Source organism: Seriola dumerili, unplaced genomic scaffold (assembly GCF_002260705.1).
Source record: "Seriola dumerili isolate Sdu_G_001 unplaced genomic scaffold, Sdu_1.0 BDQW01000149.1, whole genome shotgun sequence".
Taxonomy (NCBI): domain Eukaryota; kingdom Metazoa; phylum Chordata; class Actinopteri; order Carangiformes; family Carangidae; genus Seriola; species Seriola dumerili.
In genome coordinates this window covers 24332447-24346994 of record NW_019174404.1, presented here as the reverse complement: position 1 = coordinate 24346994, position 14548 = coordinate 24332447, and the positions used below count along the sequence as shown (strand labels likewise).

At 37.2% G+C, this 14548-nt stretch overlaps 1 protein-coding gene across 8 annotated transcripts in view; it reads left to right on the top strand.

Moving 5' to 3' along the window:
- The window catches only part of nrxn3 (neurexin 3), a 266887-nt gene extending 252616 nt beyond the window's left edge, over positions 1 to 14271 (top strand). For 4 of the 8 annotated variants that reach the window (XM_022750982.1, XM_022750983.1, XM_022750981.1 and 1 more), the window contains one exon: positions 12180 to 14271. In XM_022750982.1, coding sequence (XP_022606703.1) covers positions 12180 to 12484 — 305 coding nt within the window. In that variant the 3' untranslated portion in view covers positions 12485 to 14271. Of the gene's footprint in view, positions 1 to 8520; positions 9408 to 11557; positions 11646 to 12179 lie in introns of those variants that run through there. The other 4 variants (XR_002665283.1, XR_002665282.1, XR_002665284.1 and 1 more) reach the window with 3 other exon arrangements.
- The last annotated feature ends 277 nt before the right edge of the window (positions 14272 to 14548 follow it).

Here is a 14548-nt window from a genome sequence, read left to right as displayed (position 1 = left end):
TTCTATAGCCTATTATTTGATTTTATTACATTATAGCCTTTAAAAAATAGTGTTTATTTGAACTATGATGCCCACAGAGAAAGCTTTATCTGAATAGACTACCTTTTAAAGTGCTTCTGATGGGTGTAAATAACATTTCAGTCTCTCTGTCATTATGACAAATTACTATTTAAAAGTTAAGGACACTTACTCAGAATAAAATAACATTATGCTAATACATTTTCAGAAAAGATTTTTTCTAAGCCCTATTCATCATAGACTTTTAGCTCAAGAATATCCTGCATCTGAAACAGTGCTGCTGCAAATAAAAAGCTAGATTAATGACTGAGTAGCACTCTGTGACATTTCAGGGATCATTTGCTTAATTAAAATCAGATTCTTTTTTTTAAGTGAGGAGCTGATAGTCTAATTCTTAATGGTAATATGAATCAATGACTGGTGGGGATTTAGTTCTGTTCTGTTGACCACCAGTAGGATCTCCAGTAGGATCTTTACGGTCATTCCCAGTTTTTTTCAACGAGTGTGAAAGGTTGTGGTGTAAATGGGTTTAAGTTGTGCTGTCAGGCCTGATTTTCATGGGGATTTGTGAAGAAAGACGACAGGGCCCCAGTCATCCAATCATGTGTTTACACAGAAATTCACACCATTCTAACACTTACATCACTTTGACGATGACAGCGGCATGCTTTGATTTTAAATTTCCTTTGTTCTTTTGAGGAGTCAATGCTATTTCCTGTTTTGGTTTATATTTTCTGGATTTTATTTAAGACATAATTCCCGTCTATTCGCCAATTATCCAAAAACACATTTTTTTGTTTTGGCCTCATCATGTGTGGCGTGATTTTTTGGTGGGCGATAATTGTCTCCACATATATTCTGGACCACGTGGCTTTGTACCATGCAGCTTTTGATAAAAGACATCTCTTTTTTTTCAAAGTAAATAAAAAGGCAAAAAAAAATTTCTTGCCATTGACTTTTTTTGTCATGAAAGTTCTTTATGTAACTGATGGCAGATGTAATTGAAAACTATGTTCAGTCTTCCAGCGTCTTTCCTTTCCAACCAACTTTCCTAATAATATACTGCATTTGAAAATTTTAGTGTGGATGGCATCAAAAGATTTTTTCTTGCCACAAATTCTTGTTTTTTTTCCATTTTACATACAAACTCTTGTATTTTCCACTTTGCTGAATCATGGTACCAATCACTGGTGCTATGATTCAGCAAACTCTTCAACTCATTCTCTTTAGTGTCACCTTTGATCATGTCTCTGCATGCATTTTGATTGACTCCATGCTCCCCCATTTCGGCTGACTTGGTTGCTTTGTCTGCACATGTTTCAGTTGGAAATCTTTTTGGCGGTCGTAGCGTCATCGAATGTCGTCTATCTTACCCCACACTGTCTTTATTTTGTCAGTGTGGCTGTTTGTATGTTTGGTTTGTCTGGAGACGTTATCAAGTGATTCTGTTCTCTGTTGTAATTCTGTGTTCTCCTTACCTTTCTACTCATTTCATAAGATGGCAAATTAGAAGAGTTCTTAAACAGTTACTACTGTAAACTATAGATATTTGATCAACAATTACACAGGTTCTATTATTATTATTTTGTCTTGGAGACCATATATTCTGATTCACACAATATGATTTCAGTACAAAACAACCCATGGCCAATAATAAACAACATAGTTCTTTGCTGCTAATGCCCAGGTTAATTTCTTTAACCAGTCAGTTACTAAAAACTCATACAACCATATTTAATACGGTTTTAAATTAGATTATTGTCTAGCCAAGCTCTTTCAGACTCACTTCAGCAATTTCTTGTTCAAAACATATTCCTTTCGTTCACATTATATATCAGAAACCAGTTCAGTGGAAAAGCACAATCACAATTCGTTGTCCGGTTGTTTTCACAAAAAATGAAATGCTAAAAGCTGTATGGAAACTTCTCCATCCTCAAAAGTGCACATCGTAGCTGTCATCTGGTAAAATGTGAAACACACTCCTTTTTTAACTTCATGTAGACTGTAGACACAGCAAAAGCTGCAGGGGACCCACAGGTGGTACAAAAAACTGAAGACATTAATTCTGAGGCGCTCACCTCAGAATTACTGAGATGGGGTCCGTGGGGCTGAATGAAGATCAGATCCTGCCCTGTGATATATATGTATTTTCTTTGGTCTCTCCGCTTGACATTGAAAAAAAATGTAATACCTTCACCAAAGAGCACAAAGCAGTACATTTACAGCACAAGAAACAGAACAAAGAAGTGAAAATACAGACAATAATTGCTAATTAGTAGGGAAGCTCCGATCACGTTTTTTTGCCACTGATACCGATAATCTATGAGTGAGATACCAATCATTTTTTTGTTTTGTTATAACAGCAGTTACTATCATTACAGACTGAAAAAAACTATTAAACCTCTTCAATAGGCCAAACAGTGCAAATAGTCTGATAAATAAAATAAATATGCCTCAGAACATGGCTGTGGCCATGTGTGTATTTGATTTCTCGTGTTCATTTTCAAAAAAAAAAAAAAAAATGCATGGCATGCATTGCAGATGGCGTACATTATATCAGTCTCACACACTTTGTAAACGTTCCACACGACCGTTTTGGCGGCCTGTTGGTGGGAGGCAGGGCTACACTACACAGCACACAGTGCTTCTCTCAGCTGCAGACACCACACTAACCACAGGTGATCGGTGACTAGAAGCATTAATGCCAATGTAGTGATCACTTATTTTTAATGAAAATTGGCCAATAATGATCGGCAACCAATCAATCGGGGCATCGCTACTAATTAGTCATTTTTAGAGTTGTTAAATAAACAGTTTTACCATGAACATATATCAGCTATGTGGCAGTTGAAGAACTTAAGCAGCACGATACTGAATCTGATGATGTGTAGCCCTAATTAAACTAATAACATGAGGCCAAGTTGTATGAGCTAGCGTATTGAACAACTGTTCCAATAAGAGCACCTTTGAGCACCAGCGTGGGACATTGGTGGAGAAAATTAAAGGGGGTGCAGTTTTATTAAGAGGAAATATTTCTGACTGATGTGATTTATGTGACTCTTTGTTAGAAACAATCAATATAATTGTCTTTTAGACCAAAGATTCCAAAATTAACACAAAGGTTTAAAACAATCATCATTAGGTCCCAGGACCAACACCCTGGACAGTAATCATGACTCACAGTGTGCAGAATGTTATATAAGATGGACCTGTCAATCAGGAGGCTGAAATACTGATTGTCTTCAAACTATCAAAACTGGACATTATCACATCTGTCTTTAATTTGTTTTGTTTTTTTTGTGACGCTGAAGCACTGCAGTGTTGCGTTGCAGCTTACAGGGCCTTTATCTTTTAGAAAATCTTCAACTACCTCTTCCTTATACAAAACTGATTACACGTGACATTGTTTTTGAGAATCTGTGAAAAGTCTTAAAAGTTTTATATTGTTGTGGTGTGAAAGAAATGAATAATAACTATAACGTTTCATTTCCTGAGCTAGACCATACTGCTCACTGTGTATGCTGCTGTTTGACAGAGCAGATATTTTATTTCTTAGCTGCAAATTTGTGGATGAATTCATCTCTAAATTTGAAATGGATTTTCCATAGTATCATCACACTGCCTGTTTGACATAATTAAAATAATTAGGCTGCATTATTCTAAGTCAAACAACCAGGCAGGTAAGAACCAAGAAAATATCACAATAACAATAACACCTTTGTTATTAGTAAATGGTTAAATTCACTACTCATACACATAAGACCTAGGACCTCAAGTGTCTGCTTGTTTATTAAGCAGAGTGAATGAATAGCCTTCTTCAAATTGTATCTGTTTTAGTTTAAAAAAAAAAAAGAAAAAGAAAAAAAGGAAAAAATTTTTTTTAAATGAATACAAATTTTAAGAATTGATCAGATAAATGACAATGTGAAGACAGACACCATCTCAAAGGCTCCAATTTCTATAGTCAATTTTGTATTTTCAATAGTCTCCACAGCCTTTGTCCAGAATGGTTTTAAAGATGTAAAATCATGAGGGTAGTTTTCCACAGGGATATGGATCATCCAGTGCAACAGGGAAAATAGATCCTTCAGGTCTTGATGTATCAACTAACAATGTGAAATAATGTCAAAAGGGGCACTGGTAATGATGAGCCTACAGAGAGTTATCACTCGAATCTGCAGTGTCCATGACAGCATTGTCAATGTATTACTGTGATCATCAGGTGAGTTGATATGTGATGGCATCACCTTTTACACACACCAGGTTTAACATAATTTCTCAGCAGGGCAGCACAATGTTTTCTGCTGCAGTGAAGGTTAATGCACGAGTCAAGCAGCTCACTGTTGTATATGGGGAGAGCCAGTAGTATGGTTCCGAAGTCACACTAAACCTCTTCTGTATTAAACCACAACCCAATTTTCCCCTAAGCTTAACCAAGTGCTGAGAGACTAGACCTAAACAAAGACAGACTCTGGATTCAAACCCTGGTTCCTGGTTTGACAGTCATCCAGGTCAACCACCACCTGTAGACTCCACTGCCATTAGTAAATGTAGTGGTTCATTCTTTCATTCAAAGAAAGACACTAAAGGGGAGCGTTAAACTCCAGAGCGAGTTGTGAGTGAGAATGTTGTTTTGGTGGAAACTGGGTTTTTGATGTTGCGCTAAGGTTAGGTTTCTCAGAACTATCTGTGTCTAGAGAAAACTAAATGCACACACACATTATTTTCTTCTATTGTCATTATAATGATAAACTCACAGAAACCCCCCCCACTTTTCTTCTGCATATGGCCGCAGATGTGTGTGTGTTCACTTCATGGTTGTCTGTCTTCATGTGATAAGATTCACTATCAATGATGATTGATCTACCATCAAAATAGCAAATGAACCACACAAAATCACACACACTGGCTGTGTGTTTTGGCTGAGAGAGAAGAGTAGACTCTGTATAGGCTGGTCAGACAAACAGCAGCAGCTGTCAAGCAACAACTCCTCCAACCTGAACATCCGCAGGTCGTTTTTTTCAACCCTCTGATACGACCCAGCAGTGTCTCCTGAAGTAGCGTCCCTATAGGCGGCATGCCTGCAAGACCTTGGTTGTCATGGTTACCTTACTAAAAACATGGACTGTACCAAGAGCGGTGTGCTGATCACCCCCATGGTTACTTATAATTACGGTAGTGCTTGCTTAGGTTTAGGAAAAGATGGTGGTTTGGGTTAAAATAATTACTTCCTCAACATTAGATGATCTTTGTTGTCATGGTTACAATAATAACAATGTGGTTATATATTCATATTTATCCATCCACCGCAACCTCCTCCTGATGTGGAATTTAGGGACTTTAAGCAGCAACAGTTGAGGGGACGCTACGTAGATTCTGCATTACGTAGATTCTGTGTCAACACTTCCAACCGTTGCAGCTAAACTTTCTACTACAGGAGAAAGACTAGTTTACCTGTGATACGTAAAGGAGTTAGCAGGTAATTTTATGTTTTTGTCATATTTGACTCTGTCATTTGGTTTATATGCAATTATACAGTCAGTAGTTTTATGGATTATGATTATACTTGTTAAAGATACATGGTGATTTGACTGATTCCAGTTCCAGTTTATTCATAGACATGTAGCACAAACTATTGTTAACCTCCATCCTCCCCCTCCCGCCCACAACCTCACTGTGCTGTGTGTTGATGAAACCATGACGCTGTCCGTGGTGCTGAAGTAATAAACTCCTCAACTTATATTAAAGACCTCTCAGCTCATTTTAAGAGGCAGATTGTAGCAATGTTTAGAGTGACCTCGGTTTCCTGAAGAAATAAAGTAATATGAACATAATAGTCGACAAAGTCCCCACAAGCTGAGCAGCATCAGTATAATAATAATCAACCCTCATCAATCACATCATTTAATTAGCCAGTTGAGCTGAATGTAAAACTGGCCCTGGTGTCCCAGCCAATATGTTTACCCCGCTGAAGATCACATAGATGCTATTTGCCAGCAACATGGTTCCACAATGATTAATACATTCAAATCATTAACAATTAATAATTCTTAAATTATCAAGAAGGCACCACCATAAGAAAATAATAACATAATAATAGCATATGATTTACCATTGCAAAAGTTAAGAGATAAAAAAATAAAGCTGCTAAAGTTGGAATTTTATAAAAAAATATGGGGTTGTTTTACTTGTGGGACATTGTTAAAACACTTCAAGTCAAAAGGGGTTTCATTGAATCTATAACACGTATGCTTGTTTTAAATCACAGTTGGTATCAGACCCTTTTGGCAGTAATAACAAATCAGACACCATTTTTTTCAATATGCCATATGTTCTTAATACAATTCCTGCCCACAAGTAACCACTGGTCTCCATTCATTTTTACTTGAGCATAGTCAGACATGTGCCATCTTATGAAATTCCTCTCCGATTATATACATTTACCTACATGGGGAAAGCATGTAGGTAGCATTAGACAAAATAATGAATTATATGTCAAAAGGCATTGTGGAGGTAAAGCTGGTATCCATAATATCACTCAGTCAGTGAATGTTTAGTATCTCTCAAAATTGGAAGTAATGGTAAAACATACTACAACTTCGCCTATGAGAGCTTCTGCTGTAATAATGATTTACTGTTGTTCTGATGAACATTTGTGAAGTGCAGATATTTACTACTGCCAGAGAACAACATGGAGCTTGTTTTGATGTATCTACTGTATATGTGAGCACAGCTTAAACCACAGTTCAAATACATGTAAAACATGTACCCAGTTTCCATTACATGCCTACTGGTAAAGATACTGTGTTGAATCAATTGAGGTTTTATTGTTGGTATGTTGTCAGTGAGCGATCTTCCTCTAGTGGTAACTTGCATGACGAGCCCCTTCAGATTTCACATTAAATGTAAGCATGAAAACACCCTTTGACCCACTATAGTAATAAACTGTTACTGAGAAATATTGATCAGCTGGTCATAACCTGTCAGTTCACACCTGTCGACAGTGCCAATAACTGAGACACTATCTAATCTAACATATCTAATTTCATTGGTTGGAACAAGTTTTGTTTTGGGAGGTTATGATCAGCTGTGATCACCTCCCCCCAACTACCACACCTCTCCCCACCACACAGGGCCACAACATATACACCATGTGTTATGGATATCAGCTTTAAGCTTGTCTTTTGACTCCTAATCATACCTAAATGAACTTCATCCCACATTATACTACATGACACAATATTATTAATATATGTTTTGTGTTTTTATTTTTGTTCCTGCTATTAATTAAACTTGAGCTGTGTCCCAATTGCATACTACACAAAAATTGGAATTTGAGTTTTTTGTGGGTTTAGGGGTGAAAATTGACAAAGTATATGTGTGATGATAACAGATACGACTGTGTCAAGAGACACAGAGAACTGGCCGTAACTTTACAAAGTTGCAGTTTGACTGATGTCTGTCTGCATGCATGTCGTATCAAATTGTTTCTTGCTAGGACAAAGTTTAACATGACCTGTTACATGATTGGTTTAGAGTAAGGGATTGGGACACAGTGTCTGTCTCAGATTTTTCTAACATGAATCAGTTTTACCTGCCCTCAGTTTGCTGTGTTGTTTCTTTTCTACTTTCCCTAAATGCAACTTACTTTAAGCATGCATCAACATCCTGCAGTACAACTAAAACAAAACCAAAAATTAATAATAATAACCCATTCTCAGCCAGTACCATCTCTCTCCGATGTGGACCCAGACTGCTGGGCCAGTTCATGTTTAAAGACTAACATTACAGACAGATTTATCATCAAGAAACACATGAGAGAGGAGCCCGTCTTCCAGTCGAGTGCCTCTCTCAACAGTGTCTGTTTTCTATTGTGTGCATCCGGTTGTAGTGTGTGCAAAAATTTAAATGGCTTTGTTCTTTCATCTCAACATATATCATTTGGTAGTTTTAACTGGTCATATTTTTTGCATTTATCCAATTGATCACTGGCATTTTGGTTCTGATTATGGTTTTTGGCTTATTCCGTATGTTTGGTTTGGTTTTTTTGTCAATCGGATAATATTTAAAACACAGTGTGAAATATTTTTTGATATAATTTGACTTTTTGTGATTTGGAACTACTTCAGTGACTAACTTGTGTGTTGTATTTCCTACAGTACTGAACAAAAAAAGTAAAAGATCAAAACAACACCTGCACAATCAGTTCAACCACCTGCATTTTGTAAACATATAAACAAGCCCACAAATTAGTAGGTGAAGCAGTTCCAGATCCTCTTCTCAGATATCTTCCATTTTTCCAGACATTTTTTTTAATATTTTGACAAAATAAATTATTTTTGCTGAATGATATTTTGATTGTAAGAAAAAAAAAACAAATGAGTTGCATGGCTAAGAAGTTGCAGTTTAGGGTTTGTCAGACTTGTCAGTGTTAGATTTCTTCTGTTCTTTTCTGTAGATGGGCATTGCTCATTGTTTGTATATCCCCACCCTTCCTTACAGCCAAAAGCTCTAATGCCGCCCGACCGCTTCGTACTGCCTTTACATGGACATGGCAACTGACTTACACTGTCACCCTCATCACCCTCATTTCCTATGTAGTGTTTTCATAGGTCCCACCCCTTCTTCACCTTCTCCCTTGTCTTTAGAGATATTAAACTAGTCATCCATCCATTCTACACTAAAGAACAAATGATAATTTAAGCAAAAACTGTAACATAAATAGATTTTAGATAATACTGAAGTCTATTGCAATGAAAAAAATGTAGATACACATTTTTTGTAAAAGCAAATTATTTACCAGGAAAAAGCAAAACATAAAAAAACAGAATTATGGTGTTTATTTTTTATGTGGTGTGGATGTATGTGTTGTTGCCTCCCTGTACCGTCATCTTTTAAGATAGAACACACTCTACAATGGAGAAAAATGACATTTAACGGTACCAAGTGGCTATCCAACATTCTTACACAATTTTTCCTTTGTAAATTCTTCTCTTCATGCCTAAATCATGTGGGCAATTTGTTGATGTAAGTTCCAATATATTGTATGTATGTTTTCATTGTCTTTGAATTGTTGTTTTTAAAGATGCGGTTTGTAAAATGTGAGGAGTGGAACATCTCAAAATGTATTCTCTCCATGTAAATCTCACACTAAAAGAAAAGCGGCTAATGAACATGGTAGCTGTTTCATGTAGCAACTTTAGCAAGTTTACATCACTGAATGAATATATTCATAAATAAAATAGAGGCTCTATATGAAGACAAACTGCTACATGTACTACCTCTAAGAAATACGGACTGAATCAGAGCCAATGTGAGCTGACACACATCTGTGTGAGGTGGCACTTTTCTAATATTTCAAACTGCATCTTTGATCAACCTGTGACATTGACAACTAAACCTTTATATTGTTTGAAAATATAGAATAAAATAGCCTTTGTTGAGCTACAGAGTTGTGTGCCTGTGAATGTTGATGTTTGTGGTAATTTGTCCGTCAGAGTCTTTTTGTTTTGATTGATATACAGTGTGGAATGTGCATCAGAGACTCAGTGTGCAAATGTTTTGGCAGTGGATATTTTTCATGTCAATGGTAATTTGAATGTTCACTCCTGTGATACCTGCTTGAGAGCACATCCATGAGGAGGAACAATGCTGATCTCACTTTATAGCGAGTTGTTCCAGCCTCCATTCAGAATCTACAGAGACTGAAGAGGTGCATGTAGGTAAATTAACATCATACAGTGTCACAGACAACTTGCAACATGTTTTTATGAAAAAAACAATGAACCTTGCTTTCTTTCCTATTTTTGATAAACATGGTGAATAATTCTCAAACTATTAGTACTGTACATTTTACATTACCTGTGTGAGGTCCTACACCTAAGTGCTGACTAGTATGACGATTGTTAGTTGTTAGGAATTATTAACCATGTATGTGCAATTCAGGCTTCCATTTTCCACATCACACTGTTACTTCCCCATTAGAGAGGGATTTGCTTCCACACTAGTAGTGTGTGACAAATCCTGCTTCAGATTGTAGGTGAGCACAGAGGGACTTTTCACTGCCACCAGAAGGATTTGAAAACAGCTCCAGTGTTAAACTGTCAACATCCATCATCCTGCACAGTGAATGTCAAATAACAGAGAGAAGCAAGAATGACAAAAACAAATTTCTGAGTTTAAAAACAAGAGAAATGTGCTGCTCTGTAGTCACATTGATGAACTTTGTCATGTTTATGGAGCAGAAATAAACACATTCCTACAAACACTGGATGAAAGTATATCTTACACAATATTTCACAAGGGGTGAGCATTCACTGACTTTGCTATGCCATTGACTTAAAGTTATAGTTAAACAGGTTTTTCTTGGTGACAGAGCTGCTCTTACAATAGACTTGTTGTATTTTGTTGAATTAAAACAACAATGAAGAAAAAATGACAAAAACAAATAAAAAGAAGAAAGAAAAAACAAAGGAGGTTCTCAGTGCCATCAGAATTGTGATGATAGTGTAATCAAACTAACATGACCAGTTATTAGTTATCTTAATAATCTGTACTTGGCATTCAGCATGTTGAAATCAACAACTATCAAAGTTTGCATGAACAAACAAATTGATGAAACTGATATGCACAAATTTGTTGCTAATGAATTTGAGGTCACGATGTGCAATTATTTTCTAATATTTAGCTTTCACAGGTGGTTTGCATACGACAATAAAGACTGAGGACTTTATCATATAAAAATTGGCTTGGTTATTGTAACAAAACTTTTTCTAGAGTGTGCATCCAATTTTATATCAATCCTAATTCACCAAATCTTTCTCTTGAGTACTAATGGATTGTGATTTACATCCGATCCAATTTTTACAAACTGGTCGGTTGTCTACTCTCACTGAAACTTGACTTCAACATTGACCTGCAGAACAGCTCTACAGCTGAGAAATGTTTGTAGAACTATAATTACAATGTTGTGGAGTGCTGTAAAAAAACAAGAGGTTTAAGATGATCTGAGCCACTGAGCAGTGACACTGTGAGTCCCTCATTTCAGTCATGATGAAAATCTGTGTTGGTCTTGTCTGGACTAAAACATTTTATTTGATCTAAATTAATGTTACTGCATGTGCTTTTAGATGAGACTTTTTCTTAAACTTATATTTTCTTATTCAATAAAAGTGAGAAATGAAAAGAATAATAATGACTACAGTATCTTTTGACTGTACGTTTTCATCAGTAGTAGCATGTATAGTTCATTTTTTTACATTTGAAGACTGAAGATTCGTTTCCTTTAAATGTTTCTTAAATGATATTGAGAAAGAACTAGAACCTTGAATTTAAAGGAAACTTTGATCTTTCTGGCTCATCCTTGCACACCTCTTAAACCTTTTGAGAAATATGTCAATGTTCTTTCAAATTGCTTATTTAGAGCTCTTAAATTGATATGCCAAGTTTCTTGCAATGGATTTGGATTTAGCCATTGCCTGTGTTGTTTATTTTATAAAACTCCAAGGCTGCCCTCTAACCTGTCTGTCTCCAACCCCAGGAGCTGAGTTAGTCATCCCAGTACTTGAGGATCCATTAGCGCACCCCTCTGTAGCTCCTTGTACACCCTTCATCCCCACTCCCTCAACCCACCACCCACTCCTCACCATTACTGAGACCACCAAAGAGTCCCTGTCCAAGGCCACTGAGGCGGGGGTACCTTGCTTGTCGGACCGAGGCAGCGATGATTGTGATGATGATGGCTTGGTGATATCGGGGTATGGCTCTGGGGAAGCATTCAAGTCTAACCTGCCCTCTACTGATGATGAAGATTTTTACACGACCTTATCCTTGGTAACAGATAAGACCTTGTCCACGTCTGGCTTTGAAGGTGGCTACAAAGCTCACACGCCCAAGACTTTTAGACTTAACAAACCGCAGTAGGACTACCACTACCGCTATACTACTAACTGCCGACCAGAGCCGCACCACCGCCACCTCTGCCTCCACCGCAACCCTCCACAATGCTCCGGCCAAACAGCCGGCTGGCAAAATGAATAACCGCGAGCTAAAACCCCAGCCCGACCTAGTGTTGCTTCCATTGCCCACATCCTTTGAGGTAGACAGCACCAAGCCGAGGGGCCCATTAATAACCTCCCCAATGTTCCATAATATACCCACAGCACTCCCCACAGAGCCGGGCGTCAGGCGAGTTCCAGGGCCCTCGGAAGTGGTCCGTGAATCTAGCAGCACCACCGGGATGGTCATCGGAATAGTGGCGGCCGCTGCCCTGTGCATCCTCATCCTTCTGTATGCCATGTATAAGTACAGGAACAGGGATGAAGGCTCCTACCAGGTGGACGAGAGCAGGAACTACATAACCAACTCAGCTGTGCAGAGCAATGGCGCTGTGATGAAGGAGAAACAGCAGAGCTTGAAAGGCAGCAACAAGAAACAGAAAAACAAGGATAAGGAGTATTATGTGTGACTGTGAGACTTTTGTCAACACAAGAGAAAAGAGAGAAAGCACTAATCACTTATGAGTTTCCTCGTGAGGAGCTATGACAAATGATGGTATAACATGGAACTTGAATAATCTTATACTGTGCTGAGTAGTTGAACTGATGATATGTACTGTAATATAAAGCACACTTACTATTGTAAGCATAATGGCAAGGCTAAATAGCAACTTTAGAGATCTTACTCTTCTATCTGGTGAGAGACATTATCAGTATAGAATTATTTCACAGCTACACCATTTTCCTAAGTGACTTTTAGAGCGAAGTGATCCTTGGCATTAACAAAACACTTTTGTTAGAATTGTTAATTACAAAAGGTCCATAATCTTCTACATTTTCAGCATGTAAACAACATGTAGTGCTTAATGAGGGGTCAAGCACATGAACACCATCAAAGTAAAAAAGGATGCTGTATCAGAATATGACAAATTTTATGGTTTATACATTATACAAGTGTGGTGTCTTATTTTTGCTTTAAGCAAAAGAAAAAAAAAAAAGAAGAACATCAAGAAAAAAAAAAAACTTTTCTGTGTATAAAATGAATCCAAGGAAGCAAATTGTGCGGTGGGCAGAAATCATAGACTCTGTTCACTCTGGCATCTGATTTATCACAGTGATTCTCATTATCTGATACTATGTGGAAAGAAGTGGCCCGATCTCTAGGTCAGAAGGACAGAAGCAGACTGTAAGATTCATGCCATTCTAATTCTACAGTGAAATACGAAGGGTAAAAGTCCAGTATACAGTCTTGTCTAAATGCCAAAACAGCTCTTCATCACCAGATCAGACGTTAGCCCTGCTCTTCACTTTGAACCCTTCAAAATGTTAACCATGGAAAATGATCTCTTAAAGAAACGGTGCACAGCCAGTGGTGGTTTTATCTTTTTGCTAAATCGTATGTTGGTTCATTGCATATCGTACTCTTTTTCTATGGTGTCAGGAGGAAGACAAATGCAGTACTACAACACTGTTAACAAATGTGTATACAAAATAAATCAAATGTTGAAAGTGTGAATTCTATCTGCTGTCACAATCAGCTGTGTCAAAAAACAAGAAATTTGTTTACATATTTTATTACACACTAGCTGTTGTACTTTGTAGGTAGGAAATTGTACATATCCATGACAGTTGTAATTTTTTAGTACCTCTATTGTACAGACTGAACATATGGTTTATCAGCGTATTTGACATGATGAAATCTGTTAACTGTTAATTTACATTGAGAAGGACTTTAATCAGAATGTGGAGAATCATATTGATATTCATAAAGAATAAACATGTATTGTTAGCCTAGAGATCTAACCAGAGATGTTTCTAAAGTTGCATGAATATTTAACTACTTGCAGTTGTCCAACAAATACAAGGTGCCCATCCTTCTGTATCATGGCTTTCTTGTTCTGGGTTACACTAGTGTTATTTCTTTTTGAAAGAAAATAAATTCAGACTTGTGACAAGAAAGACAAACAGGCTTATGGGTGGGGCTTTAAGGTCACAGAAACACAAGCTAAAATGGTGTTTTTGACTGGTCACCTCAAATCATAGTCTTGTTACTTCTTTATCATTAGTTAACATCTTGTTTTGACATTACTTTACTGTCCCATTATGTTGCCATTTTCTGCCATTGTCATTTAATGATGTGGAGGTGCAGTCTTTCTCTTGACTGGAATTCACATTTTTGTGTTACAATTGTTACTTTTCGCAACCTTTTTTCATCAGTTTGATAACAAATAAAATATTCTTTTTTTCTCTGAAATTACACTGTAGTCCTTGGGTAAATCCAATTCTGCAGTCCCTCGTGGCAATACTATAACATGTTGACGTTTGCCCCGATTCTCAGCATGGAACCATCTCAACGCAGCAGGAGAGAGAAAATCAAGCAGCTGTCAAGCCCTTGGAAAACATTTAAATATAAAGCAATGATCAGAATTCAGCTGAATTCCTTCATCAGGGCTGTGTGTGTGGTAACACTGACTGCAACATGAGCAAACAACCCCACAAACGTCATTAGATTGTGTCTCAAATGTTGTTATATT